This window comes from Neophocaena asiaeorientalis, unplaced genomic scaffold (genome assembly GCF_003031525.2).
Source record: "Neophocaena asiaeorientalis asiaeorientalis breed wild unplaced genomic scaffold, Neophocaena_asiaeorientalis_V1.1 scaffold912, whole genome shotgun sequence".
Classification (NCBI taxonomy): Eukaryota; Metazoa; Chordata; class Mammalia; order Artiodactyla; family Phocoenidae; genus Neophocaena; species Neophocaena asiaeorientalis.
The window spans coordinates 58,014-80,256 of record NW_020175052.1 but is presented as its reverse complement, the minus strand read 5'-3'; the positions used below and the strand labels follow the sequence as shown (position 1 = coordinate 80,256).

At 43.2% G+C, this 22,243-nt stretch overlaps 2 protein-coding genes across 7 annotated transcripts in view; one reads left to right on the top strand and one right to left on the bottom strand.

Moving 5' to 3' along the window:
* The window catches only part of ILDR2 (immunoglobulin like domain containing receptor 2), a 55,533-nt gene extending 33,320 nt beyond the window's left edge, over positions 1 to 22,213 (bottom strand). For all 4 annotated transcript variants that reach the window (XM_024763649.1, XM_024763646.1, XM_024763647.1 and 1 more), the window contains exons 1-3: positions 22,105 to 22,213; positions 5,906 to 6,238; positions 4,927 to 5,046 (exon numbers count right to left, since the gene is read on the bottom strand). In XM_024763649.1, coding sequence (XP_024619417.1) covers positions 4,927 to 5,046; positions 5,906 to 6,238; positions 22,105 to 22,150 — 499 coding nt within the window. In that variant the 5' untranslated portion in view covers positions 22,151 to 22,213. The remainder of the gene's footprint in view (positions 1 to 4,926; positions 5,047 to 5,905; positions 6,239 to 22,104) is intronic.
* Positions 1 to 22,243, top strand: part of MAEL (maelstrom spermatogenic transposon silencer) — a 109,680-nt gene that overhangs the window by 30,486 nt on the left and 56,951 nt on the right. For 2 of the 3 annotated variants that reach the window (XM_024763650.1, XM_024763651.1), the window contains exon 2: positions 498 to 582. In XM_024763650.1, coding sequence (XP_024619418.1) covers positions 535 to 582 — 48 coding nt within the window. In that variant the 5' untranslated portion in view covers positions 498 to 534. Of the gene's footprint in view, positions 1 to 497; positions 583 to 22,198; positions 22,219 to 22,243 lie in introns of those variants that run through there. The other variant, XM_024763653.1, reaches the window with a different exon arrangement.

Genomic DNA, 22,243 nt, shown 5'->3' with positions numbered 1-22,243 from the left:
TAGTAGTAGATGTAGTAATGGCATCACTTTGGTGGATATTTATCGCTTTTTGGGGCATCTCACATCCATTCTCCCTTTTTTTTGTAACAGTGCCCCAATTTACTTTGGGGAATTAATTCTTCTGTGTATCTTGATGGACTAGCCACCAAGAGCCTCTAATCTCCTAATGCTAAGCAGTGGACACCTACCCAACTGGACCAGCTGGACTCTCTCTCCTGAGACTGATTCTTGAGTGAGGAAATGCAAGATCAGAAAAAAAGAGATGAGTTGATTTTTTTAATGTCCATGGAGCCCTAAACACGTTGTCTATTAATTCTTGCTACATAGACCCTGGAGCGTCTCTGGCGGGGCAGGAATGGTGCTGTGTTCATCAAAACATTTTTACTTTCTTCCTGGACACAAACAAAATAACAGGAGAAGTAACCCATGTCACTGACAGAACTGACCCCTAAAAAGTCCCCCATGAATGACCTTCCTTACTTTTTCTTTCTGTGCAGCCGGGAGCAAAGTTCTCCAATACAGCAAACTAAAACAATGGAGAAGCCTAGACCCCTACGCCATACTTGGAAGGGAGCTGCCCATGTAAAAGCCTCCTAACCCACATCTGACTATGACAAGATGACGTAATGAACTTCTATGGTGGCAAGTCACTGAGATTCGGGGGTTGTTTTTACAGAAGCTAGTAAGTGTTACCCTAATATATTATCCTTTTTGGAGACTGATTTTCCAGCCTTTCTTTCAATTTTGATATCCTTCCAATGAATTCCTTTCCTGCCTAGGTTAGCCAAAGTCTACTTCTGTTGCTTTCAACCATAGTCCCAGATGGTTCTGTCACTAGTAAAAATTAAAATACCCAGATAAAGAATCATGACCGATGAGATTAAACCATGTTATATATCACTTGAGACTGTAGACATTTATTATATAAATACTTCATAAGTCAACAAATATATACTCAGCACTGATTAACATTTAAGGGTCACAAAGTAAATACTGGTTACAGATTCTGCCCATTTATCATTTTAAAAAAACATTCATTCAAGCTTCTTTATTCTAGACACTCTGCTAAGCATTGCAGATAGAAAGGTGAATGAGAACTGGTTCTTGTCTCTGAAGAGCTCATGTTCTAGGGCTCTTGAGAAGCGTCCGATGTCGTAGGGGAAATCAAGACAAATATACATGCAGTACCCGTGTGGCCACTCACATGAAGTCAGACTAGAATATAAGACTGATAAGGTTCTGTCCTTGACCCTTTCCATTTTATATAATCTTCTTGAGTGACTCATCTAGTCTTTCATGGTTGTGACTATCATTCATGACTCTCAAATCTATTATCTCTAATCCTAGTTTCTCCACTGAGTTCCAGACCTGTATTTCTAATTGTCAGCAAGACATCTACACCTTGGTGTCCCACAGGCCTCTCAAATTCCACATGTTTTCTACATCTGTGACTATTTCTGTTTTGTAAATAAGTTCATTTGTACCATTTTTTTTTTTTTTAACCAAACTCATTCTCCTGCCTCTCCAACCTGCTTTCCATACTGTGGCCTCTCTCTCGGTTGACGGAACAGTTGGCTACCCAGCTAGCTAGAAACCATGGTGTCCTTTTGACTCATCCCTCTGTCTCATTTTTTTTAATGCATTAGTCACCAAGATCCATCAAGATCAATTCCATCTTAGAAATGTTTCTGTGTTGTTTGTTCTCAATTCATTACTCTGCTTCAGAATCTCATACCCTTTCACCCGTGCTGCTGTACCTCCCCATAACCCATCCCTCTGTTCTAGCACTCCTCTCTAAGGCACTGTCCACCCTGCTGCTAATTATTGTTTTGACCCTGAGATCTAATTTCATTCCTCTGTCCTGATCATCCTTGAAGAAGAGCTCAAGTTTCAGCTCCTTCAAGCCTCCATCAATAGTTTACCCTCGGGCTTCCCTGGTGGCGCAGTGGTTGAGAGTCCGCCTGCCGATGCAGCGGACACGAGTTCGTGCCCCAGTCCGGGAAGATCCCACATGCCGCAGAGCGGCTGGGCCCGTAAGCCATGGCCGCTGAGCCTGTGCGTCCGGAGCCTGTGCTCCGCAACGGGAGAGGCCACAACAGTGAGAGGCCCGCATTAAAAAAAAAATAGTTTATCCTCATTCTTGTGGAATTAGTCCTTTTAACCCTGACCTACTGCAAAAGACCACAGTTTATTCCTGCTGGCTTCCTTGTGAGTGAGCACCACCCTGTATGTTCTTGTAACCAACCTGTAACTCTTTTATCTCTGTCATGAGGACTGAATTACTGGGAGGTCATTTTCTCATTTATCAAGGTAGGCACATCACTCACATTCATCTACTTTTTAAACCAAGAATTTTCAAATTGAAATAAAACTCAAAAATAACTGAGTTGAACACCTTTTCCTATACATAAATGCCTGATATAATAACTCATAAAAAATCTTCCACCTTCTTAAGGATATAGAAATTACTATTCCTAAGAACACTGATTGTATCTTTAGATGTCTCTCTGATTGTTAACAGTTCTTTCTTTATTCTGAGATGGACTCACTCCCTTTGTAACTTCCTAGCCACACAGACAGAGTAGGTTTCCAATCTCTCTTCTATACAATTTCACTTCAGATATCTGGAGATATCCCATGTTCCCTTTCCCAAGTCCTCTTTCACTAGACCAAAACCCTCCCAATTCCTCCTACCATTCCTCATATTAAGTTCAGTGGCTTATGGAGGTTGTAATTAGCAAACTGTGGACTCCGTTATCTTCCCACTGAGGTCTTAATCTCCTTGAGGATGACTTCAGAAATCAGGTTGCTCTCCCAGTCTCACGTAAAAAGAATACCTAACAAATGGGCCTGCAGGATATAACCACCAAATAATTAGCATTTTTTAAACTGTGAGGGTACTTTGAAAAATTCCATAAAGGGGTGTCAAGACCAAGAAGACTCAGAATGTTGCATTTGGAAGTAAATACAGTACTTCCTGCACCCAGAAAATTCTCATAGATTTCAAACTAACCCCTTTAATTAACTAACACAACTAGCATGGCAAATTTACCATGCTTTGAACATTTCTAATTATTTAGAATAAATTTCTAATTAATGTGGAATATAGCAGAATTACGTGTTTCTCCCCCCCAAGAACCCTAGTATGTATCTGTTTATCTCACAGATATGCTGCTTCTACTGTGATGAGCTGATTTGCAGCATCCCCACTTTCCCTTTATGGTTCTTTTTAGGGTAACACTGATTTCTGTTCTTATCTTTTCTTCCATCATTGTTGACCATTTTCATCTGAGTCTTCCTTTCACCCACCCTGTGGTGCTGAGGACAGCATCTTTGCCCAAGTTGCTTTGTATGTTTTGATCCAGAGCAATGCCCTTCATACACTTCAGCACATCCTCAGACGACAAGGCTTTCACTCTATTTATTTCCCCACATTTGCAGATCTGGGACCAAATTATTTAAAGTGGCTTTTACCTGGCCTCCTTTTCCTGCACAGGCAATTACTTTGCTGCAAATGGTTGCACTGGCCAAATAACTGTGTTCACAATTAGCTAATTGCAGGCTCAATGAGCCACTTGTTCCTTCAAACTTAGCCATTAGAGTTGTGTTATTAGGCAGAAATTTATCTTTTTATTCCCTACAGAGTCACAGCAGATCCCGAATCTGATTGCCCTGTAGTCTTCTACAATGTCAATATAAACCTTTTACATTTTTATTTCCTTTGGAATATATGTCGTATTTCCCATTCTTTTACAGATCACAGCAGTTAAGCTTCATATACTGGACTCATGTATTTGAAATTAATCTAACTGTCTAAAAAGGGCTAATTTTTATTAATTAAAGGGTTAATCATTAATAAATAATTATTACCTCAATCCATTTTGTAAACTATAAAATTAAGGCAAGCAGTACAGTTGATTTGTCAAAGTCATGATAGAGTAAAACTAAAAATCTTAAGCAAATTCCATTTTCTCCTGGGGCACTGTGTTTCCCACAGAGGGTAAAAATTAACCTTCAACCTCATTTGCTTCTAAAAGAAAGCACCTTAAATATTCCCCCCAAATTGTTAAGACCTGGTTTCTTGGAAGCTACAAAAAAATGTAAAATGGCTTCAAGGATTTACCTTTTATCCTACAATTAATGTTGTTCCTTTTCTTAATTTCTGTATGTTTTATTCTAAGTTTTTTGTCCAGCCAACATTTATAGAGCACGAAATATGTGCTCAATTTTCAGTTTCATACAAGGAGGTCATCTCCCACTGATATTCCTCCAATCCACAAAAGAGAAAAGTACCCAAAAGTAATGAGTTTTCATTTATGAAGAAATTAATATTAATAAGGATTAGATTATAGTTGCTTTGCGAATAACTTGGACACTTTTAGGTTTCAAGAAATTTGCCTTCCAATTAAACACTATTACGTCTCCCCCATAGCTCTTTTCACTGAGCACCTTTTATTATTAAAAGTGTACAGCCATCTTTCCTTAGGATTGTCTTAAGTGGAGATAATTGAATGGGAAAAGATTCCTTTGTCTCAGGAGAGCCTAGCACACCAGCGAATTCTTATCTCTCAGCTGTCTCTACCCTGCTTCAAAGGCCTCTGGCATTTTTCTCAATCATTAGCATATGTAAAGAATAAGAGCAGAGAGAAATCAGGGTTAAAGGTGCAAGTGGAAAGGAGGGGAAAAAACTAAGAAAGCAGAAGAAACATTCAGGAAAATGGTAAAATGTGGGCCATAGACACCAAGAAACAAAATATAATAAATACAACTACTGCTCATAAAGAACATATTCTAAAACTGGTTTGTCTGTGCACCAAAGGTAAAGCCTGTACGTGCAACCTGCTAACACATGCAGGGAGGAGAAGCGAGAAGAGGGAACAGTGCAAGCAGTCTAAGATGAAAATGTTACTGAGGGTTGTCACTTACCCAACACCAGCAGTTCCACCGAGTCCTCGTTCTTGCCCTCCAGGTCATCAGGGGTGGTGATGATACAGTAATAGAGTCCGCTGTCTCCCCACATGAGTTTTCCAATTTGAAGATCTGCATCTGTTATCACAAAGAGAAGGACCGGGTCCTAAACTCTGTCCTCTGAAGAAAAACACTAAACAATGGGGGGGTGGGCAGCCCTTCTGGGTGTCTGTACTGTTATATTTCTTTACCCGGATGGTGTTTGACGAGATGTTTGCTTTATTTAAAACAAACAACGAAACAGTAATAAAAGCTAGCATCCCTAAGGGGTGAGAATTAGAGCGCCCCCAGAAACTGGTTTAGTTCCAGTCTGGTTTCTGGAATAGAAGACTGCTTTCAACCAGGTCTGCAGAGGCCCTTGAAAGCCAAGTAAATTCCAGAATTAACCTGGACTCCTGGAAATGAGCTGGGTTCACAGGAGTTCTTCAAAATTTGGAACTTTTCCTTGCCCAAAGCTGTAGGGGGCAGGAAAAAGGGTGGAACTGATGTAAAACTACCTGAGGCTTGGGCCATGGCATCTACCTGGCTCTGAAACTTGTACACATACATCCCATCTCCCAGCAGAGGAACTTCTTAGGGAAGTCTGCTTTCTGAGTTAAGGAAAGGGCAATAAAGGCTGGTGTCAAGGTGTGAGGTATTTGAGAAACCTTTCACTAGAACCCATTTCAATTCAGTTCTGATAATAAATTCCTCAGGCTGGAGGTCAGGCTCATGAAAGACTATTTCCAAAGCTCATCTCTGTCTTCTCTTGATATTACAAGCCTCCATCCTTCCTCTCCACGCCATCCCATTAAAGCAATTTGCTAGGTTTCTTGATACTCCCATCCCCCATAAAATCAAAGTCTTGAGGGATTGAAAGGGCGCAAGGCTGACATCCTCTTGTATCTGGGAAGAATGGAACCAATCTTCCCTAGATTCAAAACAGAGACATTATTACCATGAACAATTGTGATCTCTCTGCCCCTGTAGAAATCTCCCAGGGTCACGGTTGAGCCCTGTTTGGAAGCTACCACTCGAACAGTCCTCCTACTGTCTAAACAATCCAAGTAGGGGTCCCATTCCAGGTTTCTTTTGCTGAGAGATTGGGCCCGGGGAGAAGACATGCCCAAGGATTCCCCCATGCGATCCTGGCAGTAGGACTTGAATTTCCACTGCACGACTGCAGGCTGATGGGAAGACGTGGAGAAGTGGCAGCGAAGCACAGTGGGCTGGAAGAGCATGGCCACCTTCTTCTTGTCGGGCACTGTGACCTGAAGGCCTCCAGCTATGGCTGCAAAATAGAATGAACATGTCCAAATGGTATCAGTGTCCTGGACCTCACCTCACATATCATAGGTGTGCCTTTCCACCTTACCTCCCTAACCTGTCTCTCCCCTTGTTTTCTCCATCACAATGAAGAGCATCAATATCTACCTGGTTGCCTTGTCCAGAAACCTGCCTTCACTCCCAGTGTCCAACTGGTCACAAAGTCGTGTCAACTTGACCTCTTAACATCTTTAATATTTCCTTCCCCTTCTTTAACCCCACTACCATTGCTTGTGTGTACGCTCTCCTCATTTCTTGCTGATAATTTTGCAATAATCTCTCGTCTGGTCTCCCTGCAGGCAGTTGCCCACATGCAGTCCATTCTCCTTGCTATAAGTTCAGGTTATCTTTCTAAATCTGACTGTTATGGCTCTCCTTCTTAAAACCCTTCACTCATCCTCCATGGCCTTCAGGATAAAACCCAAAGTTCTTGGCAAGGCATTTAAGGTGCCCCATCAACTATTCCTCCTCTGCCTCACATCTTGCAGCACCTCCATTTGAGCACCAACCTCCGATGATACCAAACTAACGGTTCCCCCAAGTGGGACGTGGTATATCACACCTCTAGATCTTGGCATGTGATATTTCTTGTTTATGGAATGCTTTTTCCTCACTTCTCTTCCTGAGAAACTCTTTTCCATCTGTCAAAACCAACTCAAAGGCTTCTTGTCAAGTCTTCTGTGACCAGTCAATCCATTTGTCACTTCCTCCTTTGTGCCATCAGTATCCCCAGCATTCTCCTCTAGACATTTACTATAATAATTTTGTAATAATTTTGTACTTATTTTCATGCCTCCATCAGACTTGTCGGGTCAGGTAAGGAATGTGTCTTATCTTGCTGTCCTGGGTGAAACCCATAGATACTCAACAGCTATTTGATAAATGAGGACAGTGAAGCCAGGACATATGACTTCAGGAGGAAGTGACTTCCCTTCCAGCTGGTGACCCAGCAAACAAGACAGAGATTAAGGGGAAAAGAAGGCTTTGAGAGGAATGGAGAATTTTGGATCAAAAGCAGTAGACTAAGTTCAAAAGCTTTGAAGGGTAATCCAAAAAAGGGTGGGGGGAGACTAGAAAGTAGATGAGAAGTTTAAGTGTTTAAAAAGATCAGTTTGAGGCTTGGTCCAAGAAAGAGAGGGAAATTTCAGTGAATGAAAGCCCAGGGGAGTGTTTGAGAGGCAAAGGGCTTCTATGAACTCAATGGTAAGATCTAGAAATTCCAGGCAAAGAGAACATAACTTCTTCAGGTGAATGGGAGAGTTAAGAGTTTCTAGCTTGATCTGAGGTTAGAAGCAGAAGTAGAATCACGATGAGAGGCAGAAAAACGGAATATGAATAGAAAGACATGATAAAGAGGTTCAGAGTTGAATCCAGGAGCCTGCCAAGCCAGCTTCAGGTAGCTTGAGGCAAAGAGTTTCACCCTAGAATTGCAGGTGGACTTGAGACATACAAGAAAGGGCTAGTTTCCAGGGGAAGCCTACTGTTCTTCACTATTGCCCATGGTCCCAATGACATCCCACAAAGCAAACTCACTCTCACAGCTCAAACATGCACTTATTCATGAAACCGTCTTTATAGAAGCTCTCTTAACAAGGGCAAGATACCATATTTGTACCTACTTCTGAGTTCCAGACCAGTGCCTCTCTTCCATGAAAGCACTGTGAAAACTAGGTTCTAATTCCTGTTAGGAAGAAAAGGTTTCTGCATTCTATGGAATTGGGAAGAGAATGCAACAGAATATTTGAGATTTAGTGTTTCGAACCTAAGTGCTCGATAGCTACTATGGAATAAATGAAGGAATGGGTGAGCAAATGAATGACTATTAACATGGGAATTTCTAGGACTTTGCAGAGAAAACGGGTTAAATGACTTATAAACAGCATAGTATAGTAAGAGAGCATTGGCATCAAAAGATAGGGCTTTGAATCTCATCTGGCCATTGTACTAATGGTGAGACCTTAATGAAGCCTCTTAAGCAATACTCACCTATAAAATGACCCTCATATTCCTTACTCAACAGTTGTTAACAAACCTTCTCACTCTCTCTGGGCGCCTGCAGAGAGTGAACTCTGTAACAGAGAACCTTGACCATGACCAGTAGAGGGGAGATCTCAAATGCAAATCCTACCTCACCTTTCCTGCCTTTTGCCTCACCTCCCATTCTAAGGCTCCTGAATCTCGATGAACATCCACCACTAATAGGTTTGATTACAGCCAAATTATGTAGATCAGCCCCACTGAGGGGCAAATAATTCCTAGAAAAGAATCCCAGCTCAGAAAAGAACCCTAGTTCCCAGGCTCCACTGCTTCCCTTCACCACCCCCAAATGTTGGTGTGGCTGATTCCACTCTTTCCAACTCACACACCTGGATGAGGAAAAGGCTTTTTTTTTTTTTTTTTAACAGTTTCTCCTTAAATTCTATTGCATTAATTTTTAACCTTGTAGTTCTTCTTCAAAACCTTATTCACGCTCCAGTTTTCCAGGTAACAAAATGGGACAGAGAGTTGAAGTGTCTTCAGTTAGCAGTGGTTGAGACTGGATAACCAATCACAGGCATTGTCCCCAGCACAATGCTCGGTAGTTGACCAACCACCTTTCTTCTCTGCTACCTGTTCAGGCTCTTCTTGGGAAATCACATTTCCTTAGCACTCCAAGATAAATGAAACCAGCAAAGGAGGCAGGTGCAGACAAAAGTGTTGGGGGGGAGGGTTGTTTTTGGTTTTTTTGAGAGAGTTAAGTATGGGGTTTTCTTCATTAGATGATTACTAAGAATAACCTCCTCCTCAGCTCTGTTCTCTGTTAATGGATTAGCTACTTGACCAAGCCATTCAGCTCCCTTAATTATTATTCTTTAAAATTGCGTACTCCCTTAATTATTAATAGAGGTTAGTCAGTTCACAGCTTCTATGACACACACATAAGTTCATGTTCCAAAGAATAAAGAATATGTTTTCAGAAACATTTGCCTCTTTACGGCATGATAATTAAAGGCATGGATTTTAGAGTGAGTCCTAAGTCAGAATCCAAGCCCTACCACTTCCTAGCTGCATGACATAAGGCAAATTACTTAAGTCTTAGGACTTTCAGTTTCCTTACTGGTAAAACCAGGATAATAGTAACTATCTTATGGAGCTGTTTGAGGGTTAAATAAGATTTTATCCTGGGCTTCCCTGGTGGCGCAGTGGTTGGGAGTCCACCTGCCGATGAAGGGGGCGCGGGTTCGTGCCCCGGTCCGGGAAGATCCCACATGCCGCTGAGCCTGCGCGTCCAGAGCCTGTGCTCCGCGACGGGAGAGGCCACGTACCACAAAAAAAAAAAAAAAAAAAAAGATTTTGTCCTAAGCACTTAGGATAACACTGGTATACAGTAAGCACTCAATAAATGTAGCTGTTGCTGCTCCTGGAAGCTGGAAACCGAGGGTACCCTGAGTGTGTGTACACATACACAGAGATGTATACATATGCAGGTATAATGGAAACCTTGGGAATCTAAGCTAAGGATAGATCTGGATAGCTGGAGAGGACGGATCTAGGAATTTCAAGGAAATGTCAGTTTATTGGATCTTTGAGGACCATAAAAGTGAAGAGTTAGAGAGAAAGCTGAAGATGCCAATCCCTGTGTTAGCTCTAGAAGCATCAAAATGTAGGATGAATGCCACGCAGGTCCCAAGCCTGCCCAGGCCAAACCTATTAGGAACCCCATTCCCACTGGAGGGTAAGGTCTAGAATGCTCTTCTGGCCCTAACCCTGGGTTCTGGGCGAGGGCAGGTGTTTCTACACCCACTGAGCCACATGTCTTTCCCTCAGCCCGTGTTTATGTGAGACTGTGTTTCCACCTGATTTGCAATCCACTGGTACCAAAGCCTTGCCCTGAGTTCCATTCTGCTTGCCTGGGCTCTGATATAAGCCCTTCTCCTGAGGATTAGGTTTTGTTCCCTATATCCTCACACATGACTGATCCATATCTGAAACTGTAACCTTGCTATCCACCCAACTTCAAAAACTACCTCTCATGGGACACCCACTCCTACCCCAGATCGGGCCCTTCAGAGATAGTAGCTAATTTGGATGAGGACCAAGATTGACAGTTCCCCAGGGACACTGAGATTTGGCCTGGGAACACCCTCCCTCTGACTCCAATTCCCAACAGATCTGCCCTGGGGCTAGGTTAGTATCCTGAACTTGGGTCCCACCTCTCATAGATGTTTTTTTGTTTTTCTATGTTACCACCTGTCAGATGCCAAAAACCTAGTACTTCTTATGCTGGAGTCTATACAGGCTAATAAGAATACCTTTGAATGCCAGGTAAATAAATTAAAATTTTTCAGCCTCTTTGTAATGTTCACCTGTGCATTTGATCTAAGAAATCTTATTCTCCCATGGTTCCAACTACCCGTTATGTCTCAGACCCTCAACTCCATGAGACCTCATCTTCATGTTTAACAGATACTTCAAATTAAACATATCTAAACTTTGTTCATCATCTTCTCTTTTCCCACCTCAACTCTTGCTTATAAACCAGTCTTTCTTGTCTCCCTAGCTCTTTTGCCAGTATACTCGCTGTCCTATCATCGTAGATAGAACTCATAGCTTTGATCATCTCCTCTTTGGCTCTAACCATATTCAGTGGCCACTAATTCTAAATCTCTCTCAAATTTGACCCTTCTCTTTTCCCATGGTCACTCCTAGTGGGAATAAATCAAGTTTCTATTCCTTCTACCAGGAAGTGATTATGAAACACTTACTGTATGTTAGAAATTGTATTAAGTGCCATTCATGGAGTATCTTAATAAATTCTCTCCAAAAATCCTGTAAAGTAGGTATTATCATTACACCCAATTTACAGGTGAAGAAACTGATCCTCAGAAACTGTATGTATCTTGCCAAACACCTCAGGGTTAGCAAGTGACAGATTTGAACCCAGGCTGACTGGCCCCAAAGCTCTTACTATCACTTTACACAAGTCCTCATTACATTTTTCGTTTTATAATAGCCTCTTCAGTGGTCTCCCTACTTCCAGCCCAATGTACTCTCCACATTTTTTCTATCTAGAATATTCTTTTTTTTTAAAAGACAGATCGAATCATGTCAGGCTATAAGGCCTCCAATGATTTCCCATTCCTTTTAGGATAAAACCCAAATGCCTTGACACGGCATGTAAGGTCTTCTCCATGATTTGGGCCCATGCAAGTTCCAGGCATACTGAGATGTTTTCCATTCTTTGACTATAAATATGTTATTCTCCCATCCTGGGGAAACATCAGGGCATGTAACTGAGGAGTTTCTGGGAGGTAGACTGAAAGAAGCAGCGAGTGTGTGTCATGCACACACATGAACAAACACGTGCTGGCACAATGGGAAGGCTGGGACTCTGAGTCCAGGCAGGGGTGACACCATAAGGGACTTGTGTTTTTAAGCTCTTATAAGAACATATACAGGAATATGGAAAGAATCCATGTTTCATCCTACAAAATAAAGCAAGTATCCCAAAAAACTGGAAAGAGTGAAGTAAGTGAAGTATGTCCTATATCATACTATATAGAACACATCTGTAAAAATTAGGATTCCTGACTGAAAGAAGCACCAGAAGACATATTGAAGGTTGAAGATCACAGGTGGTTTTCTACATTTGCAGAGGAGGGAGTCATCATTCTTAGACCACCAGACCATTCCTTCTGTTTTTATTGTTCCCCTGATCCTCAGGAAAACCGCCCTTGGCTATCTAATACAAGTTCATTCAAAAACATGTTTTAAAATACAATGTTACATTCTGGGAACATAGATTTAAAAGACCAGTCTCTGAGCTTGAGAAATTCAATATAAACTTGGTTTCTAACTCTAAGGTCCCTGAGGGCAAGGACCAGGATTGGTTGATTCTGTACCCTCAGTATACAGCAAGCTCTATTTTATGGAATGAATATGTGGAATGAGCAAATGAACAAGTGAATCTGAAGGGCCTTTCTTAGCAGGTGGTCCTCAGTGCTGAGAATGGATTCTGGTCAATAACTAGGAAAGCTGCCTAAAAGTAGAGTGATGAGTGACAGCTCAGAGCATCAGCTCCCATCTCAGCTAGTCACCAGGGGTACCAAGTCACCAGGCCAGGGAGGATCAGCTCCAAGTGCAGACAATGTCTCACTGCATGTGGCAAAATAAGTTCCTGCCCCAATTCTCATGTAAAGAAAAGGATTCTATACATGACGAATTGTGTTCTTGCAAGGATAACAAAAGCAGTATCTACAGAAATGCCGTTCTTATTTTAGTACTTTCATTTTTTTCAAAGCAAGTTCCTTTTCCCCACTAGTTGTAAGCTATTCCTGCCAGCATCTTTGAGAGGCAGATCTATAAGCACAGCCCCATTTTAGAGAAACAAAGATTGCTGCTAAAGATCATGGAAAATTATCATCACCACAGACAGGCATCTTTAGAAATTTTGTATCAAGCTCACCCATCCCTTAACTCTTGAACTCCCAGAAGTGGGATTTGACCTCAGAATTGCCCATTCACCAGCATATCTTGGCTTTCAGACTCCTAAGTTTTTTCTTCATTCAGTATGACAATACACATCTTCCTTTTCCTGCCTTTAAGCTAGATCTTTAAGAAATTCATCTTTTTGTCCTCACGTTTTTAACATACTGTCCCAATTTCCTAGGACATTGTTTTAGGAACAATTAATGGGCAGGTTTTCTAAGTGTAAGAGATGAATAAGGAGTGTCCGAGCATCTCCACTAGGGTTTGGTCCGTGGCGTGTCCATCCCTTAGTAGCAATGTCAGCATGGGAAGCAAAGCATTTTGGGAAATGATGACCCACAGGCTCAATTTTTAAAGACAAAACACAGCTTGAACCTTTTTTCCCCCAGAAGTAGAAACCATTCATCTTCTTGATATAGTTGGGTTAAATAATAAAATAAAAAAGCCTTTACCGGGCTTCCCTGCTGGTGCAGTGGTTGGGAGTCTGCCTGCCGATGCAGGGGATGTGGGTTCGTGCCCTGGTCCGGGAAGATCCCACATGCCGCGGAGCGGCTGGGCCCGTGAACCATGGCCGCTGAGCCTGCGTGGCGTCCGGAGCCTGTGCTCCACAACGGGAGAGGCCACAACAGTGAGAGGCCCGCGTACCGCAAAAAAAAAAAAACAAAAAAAAGCCTTTACCAAGAAGAGTAGACATTTCCTTGCTGTTTGCCTATTCTCTAAGCCTAGTTCTCCAGATTGCCTATTAGTCCTGTAAGTTACTCTATTTCCTTTCAATAAATTTCTTTCCTGCTTAAATTGGACAGAATCAGTTTCTCTTGTTTGCTACCATAGTACCTAATGGCTTGATCCATTTTAGGGTTAGGGTGACCAGATGTACTATCTTGAGATAATAAAAAATATGACAGCATTCTTGCATGTTTTCTCCCCAAGACTCCTAAAAGGCATCAGTATCTCCCCCCTCTCCATGGGGCTAAAGTAGACACTGGTGCTGCCCTCGCCCAGGTGGGCATTGCTCATGGCCTAGTTATTATTTGCTGCCAATAACTCTAGCGCTTGTGCACACCGAGCTTGCCATTCATTAAGCATATGTTCTGTGTGTCCCATGGAGCCATGCTTTCCCATTCTCTGCCACCACTGTGCAGATGAAAGCAAGAAGCATATCTCCTTTCTGTCTGATTGCCTCGTCTTCCAGAGATCTGAAATGAGCTCGTGGGTAACGTCTAGCTGGCCCACATGCTGTTCCAATATGACTAAAGCAGTACTGAAAGAGGTCAGTCTCTACCCTGCAGGGCCAAGGTGCTTTGGAAGCTGTCCTGATTCATTCAGGTGGGTCAGACTTCTAGGATGGATCAGCCATTTGGACGGAGAAAGCTCCTGTATGAAAGCTCTTCTGCACTTTTATCAACTTGTTACCTGTATTTCCAGTTTGGATCTCTCACCCAAGCTCCAGACCCAAATATATAACTTCATTCTCCATCTGGATGTTATACAAGCACCCCAAACTCATCATTCTATAGATGGAGATGCTAACTGCCCCCTTCTTTTAGTAACAGAACTTCCCAGGTTTTAATCTGGCCAGCCAAGCCAGCCACATACTACATTTCCTAGCCTCCCTTGCAGCTAATTGTGGCCATGGGACTAGATTCAGGACAAAGGTATGTGAGGAGAAGTGATGCGTGTAATTTCCATGTCACCTCTCTAAAAATAAACTACTTGCCCTGACCCTCTGCTTTCCTTGCTTCTACTTGCTGAAGAGTAACTATCACTGGAGCAGTCTTGGGAGCCACATGTTGGGAATGGTAGACTCAGTCCCACTAGATCTCTACTGTTACAGGAGAGAGAAAAAAAGGAACAATTTTGTATGAGTTACTATATTTTAGGGTCTTTTTGTTATAGCATCTTAGGCTATACTCTAACTAATCTAATGAAAAAAACTGAACCTGTCTCTCCCTCCCTTACACGTTTCTCCTCCTGTATTAGTTCATGTCCACAAATGGCATCCCCAGCAGACCCAAGCCAGGTACCTGGAGGCATCTTTGATACTCCTGTCTTTCAGCCTCCACATCCAACCAACCCAGGACTATGGACTACTTCCTCCATCTCTGGTCACTCTGTCCACTTCTGTCATCTCCACTGCACCACAAGACTTCAGGATCTCATCATATCTTGCCCCTCTTTCTGTAAGGGTCTTCTAGCTGGTTTTTGCTGCAAGTCTGCCTATGTCTAATCTACCCTTCACACTGAGGTGCAAATGATATTTCGAAAATGCACATCTGATCACAGCACTCCTTTACTCTCACCCTTTTAAAGACTCCCTCTAGGCATTCAGAGGTACAAGGGCTCATTTCAGATGGGGCCACTCTCTTCCATTTCTCCTGCACCACTAAATTCTCCAGCCATACTAAAATATTTGTACTTTTTGAAAAACATCATGCCCTCTTTTGATTGTTGGCTTTTGCACATGCTGTTTCCTCTGTAAATTTCCCTTCCCTCCGTCCCACTCTTTCTCTAGTAACTCCTACCTATCTTTCCAGACTTCCTCAGCTAGCACTTCCTGTATATGCTTCTTCTTGCTCTTATTACAGTCATATTACCCTAGAGAATCACATCACCTTGCCTGAGAAGTTCCTATTTAGTCATCTGTCTCTGCCATTAATAACAAGCTCTCTCCTTCAGGCTTTTAAAAAGTCTGCTACGTAGTAGGTACTCAACACATTTGTTGAATGATTTAACTCAGTTGATAGATTGTATTATTTGCTCCCAGTTAGTTTTCCCTCCTCACTCTTAGATTGTTCCCTGGAGGCAGAGTACACTTACTACTCCAATGACTAGAGGCTTGGCCATATGACATGCTTTGGTCAATGGAATATGAGTACATGTGCCATAAGACTTGTCCAAGCAGAAGCTTAAAAGGCATTTGTGTGGTTTGGCTCTGTGCCCTCCCCCTACCCACCTTGAGTCCTCCACCATGAGAACAGCATGCCTAGATAGTGGCTTCTCCTTCATCCTGGGCCTTGGAATAAGAAGACATTTGGAACTGAGCCAAGTCCACCAATTGGCTACAGTTGACCTGCAACTGACTGCAGCTCTCATATAACACGAGCGACTAAATGTTTGGTGTTGTGAGCTGTTGAGATTATGGGGTTGCTTGTTGCTGCATCAAAATGCTGACTAATATTCCTATTTGGGGTTCATAATAAGTATCGAGAGCTTACTATTTGCCAAATATTGTGCTACGAGTTGTACATAATTATTTTAATTATCACAACAACCCTATAAGGTAAGTTAGCTTCCCCACTTTAAAGCTAAAGAAAATAAGGTTAGTGTTCAAATCCAGGTCAGTTTGAGCCTCATGCCTCTCCCCCAACAGCCCCCTGACGAGCCAAGGGCAAAGGAGGAGTAACGATGCAGGATCCCAGTTGAATGTGAAGGTTCTACTCCTATTTTAGAGAACCACGTCCTGCAGGGCTCTAGCTGCTGTAGGAGAACAGGGAAGCAGCATGTTCTTCTGAGTTCTTCCTTGTTTCGTGGCCCATAAAGAGAATGCCTTCTTTCATTCTCAGGAAGCCAAAAGCCATCTTGAAGACCAAGATTTTAAGCATATATATGCCACAGTGACATCCTGTGTAGCTCCTGGGTGCACAGTACCAGCCCCTAGTCCCAGAGGGGCTCTGACATGCCAGCAGTCTCTGCTGTCACAGGGTCACATCCACTGCTCTCCTGAGCCTCACTAGAGCACTCCTCATTCACTCTTTTCCTGTAGATCTTAGGATTTAATTAGAAATACTAAATGCTATTCTTTATCACTTCTCCCTGTAATATTTCCCTGAGTTCTATGAACTCTGAGCCTCACTACCCAATGCCCCATAACAGATACCATGTATGTTCCCTTAAATCAGGAGTTCCAGTTTTACCCACCTTAACCAGAAAATAATGTTTCTCTTGGATTCAGGCATTTGAAACAACCAAGTCATATGTAAGTCAGTGACACTATTTCTTATGGTAATCAGTAAGATACCATAGACTTAGACAAGTCATTTACTCCCTTTTATGTACAGGTAGGTAATATCAGCCTTACTTACTTAGAAGGATCAAAAGGGATAATGTCCATGAAAGCTATTTAACACATAGAAAAGAATTACAGTATCTAAATAAGCAAGAGCAACAATCAGATCATACTTTTCTTTATATTCCTGATTGGCGATAACTTGATATAAGAGCTAAAATAGTTGGAAGGGGTGAAGAGGTGAGTGTGTCCTGGAACAAGAAGTTGAGACTAGAAGGGACGTTCTAGGGCCATGTTGGCTAGAGTAGGATTCGTCTCATCTAGCCCAAAGCACTTGCCTTGCTTCAGCAGTCCCCAGTATGACTACATTTAATTGTTCAGAGTGGACCCTATCCTGTCCACCAAGCACTCAGTGCTACTCCACTTGTTCCTCTGAAGATGGTAACAAGAGCTCTCCCTTTCCAGCTGCCATTTTTCATTCCAATCATTAGTGGTCAGGGAAAGGCTGAAGACAAATGGGGCTCCCTCCATGGCTCCTCACTAAGGATCTACTGCTTTGTAAGTTTGATTTCCAACTCATCAAAATTAAGTGGAGAAAAGTTCAGAACCATAGAATCTTAGAGCTGAAAGTGACCTAAGATGTGACCTCATTCAAAAGATTACAATACATGCAACCCCATGTTCACTGCAGCTTTATTTACAATAGACAAGATATGGAAACAACCTAAGTGTCCGTCGCTTCATGAATGGATAAAGAAGGTGCCATGTATATTTTTTATATGTGTGTATATATATATATAAAATTTATATTTATATACATGTACACACAATGGAATATTGTTCAGTCATAAAAAAGAATAAAATCTTGCCATTTGTGACAACATGGATGGACCCTGAGGTCATTATGTTAAGTGAAATAAGTCAGAAAGACAAATACTGTATGATCTCACTTATACAAGTAAACTTTAAAAACAAAAAAACGAGCTCATAGATACAGAGAACAGATTGGTGGTTGCCAGAGGTGGTGGGTGGGTGAAGGGGGTCAAAGTGTACAAGCTTCCAGTTATAAAATAAATAAGTCCTGAGGATATAATGCACAGCACGATGACTATAGTTAATAATACTGTGTTGAATATTTGAAAGTGGCTAACAGAATAAATGTTGAAAGTTATCCCAAGAAAAAAATCTGTAACTCTATATGGTGATGGATGTTAACTAGACTTATTGTTGTGATCATTTCATAATATATACAAACATGAATTCATGTTGTACACCTGAAACTAATGTTACATGTCAATTATATCTCAATGAAAAATTAAATTACATGCCAAAAAGAAAAAAAACGGATCATAAGACCCCGATCCTATGGATATACAGTTAATTTGTGAAGAAGATGGGACTGGAACCCAATCCTCAAATCCCAGGTCAGGGTTCTTTCCACTAACCAAGTCCTGGTACTAATGCTACTAATGCTGTACTAAGCACTAGGTACTTGAACTAAGACCACAGCATGGTTCTAGCATAGTGTTGCTAGAACTAATACCCAAATCTGTATAAACTAGACATTCAGCAGAATCATGAATCTAAAGAGTAATGGGGATACTGAAACAACCCCCCTCTCCTAGTCTAGAGAGAAGCACCCAGGCTGAGCATGGTGGGACATGGAGAGGGCTGTGACAAGATGCTGGAAGAAGATGCTCCGGTATGAAAAAGGTCTCTTCCGTGGAGGAAAGTAGAACAGAGGAGGGAGAAAAATTGAAAAGTATACAGGATCGGAAAGGAGATGATGGAAATTAAGGTGTCAGGAATCTCTAAAAGCAACTCTTCCTTCTCCAGGGCTAATTACACTTTAACCCTCCATACCCAAGCCCATCCTCTCATGGTCACCACGCGTCTACCTGAATGCAAACCAAACCAGCCACTGTGTCTGGATACCTCCCTGCCTGCTGCAGGCTGGGTTAGAAGCCACCATGAGGCACCCACAACAGTTAGTGCAGATCTCTATCATGGCCTTTGTACAGGGTATTCCATAACTGTGTGATCACAGTTCCATCACCGGAGTCTCCACCATCAAACTGTAAGCTCCTTGAAGGCAGGGCTGTCTTATTAACCCCAGCACAATGCCTGGATGTGACAGTAACTCAGCAGCTGACTGTGCGTGAATAAATGTATTTACTCAGCCATCACCTCTTTGGGAGTTTGTTTCCGAGCTGCTCCACTCCCACCCCAGGTTTCAGGCACCTATGCCTCATCCGTGCTCTCGTAGCACCTGTGCGGCTCTCATGGCTCTTATCATAGGACCTCTTACCTCCATATCAAGATACCTGAAAACTCATTTGACTCACTGACTAGACTGACAACTCTTTGAGGGCAAGGACTATGTCTTTTCTCTCTTTATTCTCAGCACCTATCATAATACTTAGAAACCACAGGAATTCAATACAGACTTGGAGAAAGGATGAATAAATGAATGAATACAACCAAAAGGGTACCAAAAGAAATGCTAATAGAACAAGCACTCTTCGTCACAGAGAGACCCAAAAGAGTCTCCAGGAAGACGAACTGCCCGCTCCCAGAGTGTCGCCACAGCTCTGGCGTTTCTTGCTGCCAGGAAGGGCTGAAACGCCATCCGTATTCAAGAACAAAGACAGAGTGAACCCTCCTCAAGTCCTATTGCTAGATGGCACCTGTTGCTAAAACAGCAGCTGGTAAGCATTTTGTTTTGTGCAAAACGACAAAGACAACAACAAAACAATTTATTACAGGAAGCGGCATCACAATGACAATGAGAAATCACGAGGCTAAATATACAGCAGAAAAAAATACAGAATTTTTGTAATGAAGGACGAGGAAGGAGCTGCTAGAGTCTGAGGAAAAAAGCTTGAAGTGTTGATTAGAAATTGCTCAGCCTGCATGAAAAGAGAGAAAACTAAGGGCCGGGGAGGGGGGGTGAGGAGAGGAAGAGATAAAGAGAGAAGAGAGAGAAAGGGAGGGAGAGGGAGAATGAATGTGGTTTTTTTCCTGGCTCTCTGACTCATTTTTAATCTGTCCTTTCCTTTCTCCCTCCCCTTCCACCACCCACTCAAGAGAGGATTCATTGATTGGGCTGGACTGAAATGTCTTACCTTTGCTCTGTGAACAATGAGTCTGAATCCATCTCATCCTTGCTGCTCCTCTCTCTTCCCTCCCTCCCTCTCCCCAGCCGCCATTGTTAGCTGCTTCACTTTGCTGAGGCTGAGGCTTGTCCACAGTGGGATGCGGGGGGAAGGGGAAACTGGGACCAGGGGATGCCAGTGGGATCTCTGGAGCCAGGCTTACTTGCAGAGGCTGGAAGTCCCAGCCCTCTGACAGCTGGGATGGCCCTGATAACTAACCTGTTGCCTGCTTCCAGGCAGGAGCAACCTCTCCAGGTGCGGATGGGAGAAAGCACAGACCAGATGAAGCAGCACCTCCCCTCAAGACAAAAACAACCCCCCCCCCCCACACACACACACACCACAAAGCTCAGAGAGTGCAAACAGGACTGGCCCGGGGTTTGGGAGGACTGGGTCTAGCGCCCGATCCAACACACACTTGCTGTGTGCACATTGCCTCTCTGGGCCTCCATGTGTATAAACTGAGAGGACTGAATTCGATGGTTCCAGGGACCATTTCATGAAAAGCTGTCAGCCATCTAGCAAGGGCTATATGTTCCCCTTCTGCCCCATGCCCTGCAAATCCCTAGAGAGCTCTGTTTGGGTATACCCCAGGGTGTCTGGAAGAGCACTTCTGACTTGGGGACCCCTCCCCAGATGCCTAGCGGACTTCAGGGAGGCGGTGATAAAGGTTTGAGGCCAAAGTTCCCCTCAAATATGATAATTGAGAAGTAGAGGCAAATTAAGGACGTTCAGAATCAGTGAGGGTGGAAGTAGAAGGCACTAGGAGGCCAGGGGAGTGGGGAGACATGGATCAGGCAATCCCTGAAATTAGAGATGATTCATATTTGAATAATGTGGGAGGGATGAACTCACAGCAGCCAAGAGAAGAGGCTAACTCTGCTGAGGGACCCCTCCCCAAACCTAAGCCCCGCAGGGGGCAAAAGCCAGTGTTAGGGACCCTTCATTAGGAATAGAAAGAAAAACTGAGGCAATCTATAATCTTATTCTGAAGCTAAGTGACATAGTGGTTTTGTCTTTCTTCTTAAATGTATTTTACCCTCTTTTAGTCACTTGCCTTAGATATTTTTATCTTATTCCTCTTTTCCTACTGACTTGATTTTTCCCAGTCTTCAGTGCTCCCAGAGGGGGCACAACTTTGTTCTTGGTGCTATTTTCCATTTTCTCTCCTGCCCTTCACTACCCCATCTTGTCTTCACCACTTTTCTGCTCCCTTGTTCCTCTCCTCCATCACTTGGTTCCACCTTGCTTTGAGTTGTTGCCTCAGACCCAGTCCAGACTACCCAAGCCTTCCTAACCCCTCCACCTCCACCCAAGGCAGGGCTGCTCTGTGAATCTCTCAGGGCTGCCCATTCAGCCCGGCCACCTATCTCTCAACCTCACAGATCATCCTGTGGGAACGCGTGTTAGGAACCAGAGCCGTACCAGACCCCAGGAGGGTGGGGAGAAAGTTCACCAAAAGGGAGGGGGAAACACAGAGGTCTCAGCTAGAGGAAGTGACTCTAATGGTAAGGCAAGGCCCTACCTTCTGAATATCTCTGCAAATTATCTTTATTAGAGGGTGTTCCCACCTGTTTATGGGGGGAGGAAGGCTCTTCTCTTCTATGGGACCACTCCCCAAATGGTACCAAATGCGAGTGGGACCCTCAACTCCACAACCAATGAAGCCTCCATCCCCATGTCCTTCCTCATCCCCGCTCCCCTGCACACCTGGGAGCCACTGAAGAATGCCCCTGGGGCTCCCAGCTTCTCTAGGGAAGGAATTAAGAAGACACTCCTTTACTTCCAACCCCCAGAAAACCAGTTCTCTTAATTAATCAGTTTCCTCCGAGCTTTCATTTTTTTTTCCCAACCAGGCTTTCCCCAGGACTCACAGCATTACAAAGTCAAGATAAGACCGAGGAAGAACCGTTGTATGAAAGGAGAAATGCACACTGGAAAGAACGATCTCATATCTCGAATGAGTCAAAACACCTGCATCTCGATCCGGCTCACTTGATATGGGGTTTCTCCCCGCCTCCCCCATCATTCTAACACACACACACACACACACACCCCTCCCCCCACTTACCACCAGCCTGCTAAGCAGCTTTAAGCACAATGGGGGGTAACTGGGGGCGCGGTGCGGTGGGCTAGGGTTAGAACAGTACCAGTACCGGAATACATATAAAGTTATCCGTCTCGGTAGAAAACGCCTCTTACCTGTTAGCCAGAAGACAGCAACCCACGCCAGCAAGCCCCTGTCCATTTTCCCCAACTTCCCATCCAGATTAAGGAGTGAAGGAAGTGGGAAGCGACAGAGACGGGAGGATCGAGGTAACCGAGTGGCGGAGGCGACGGC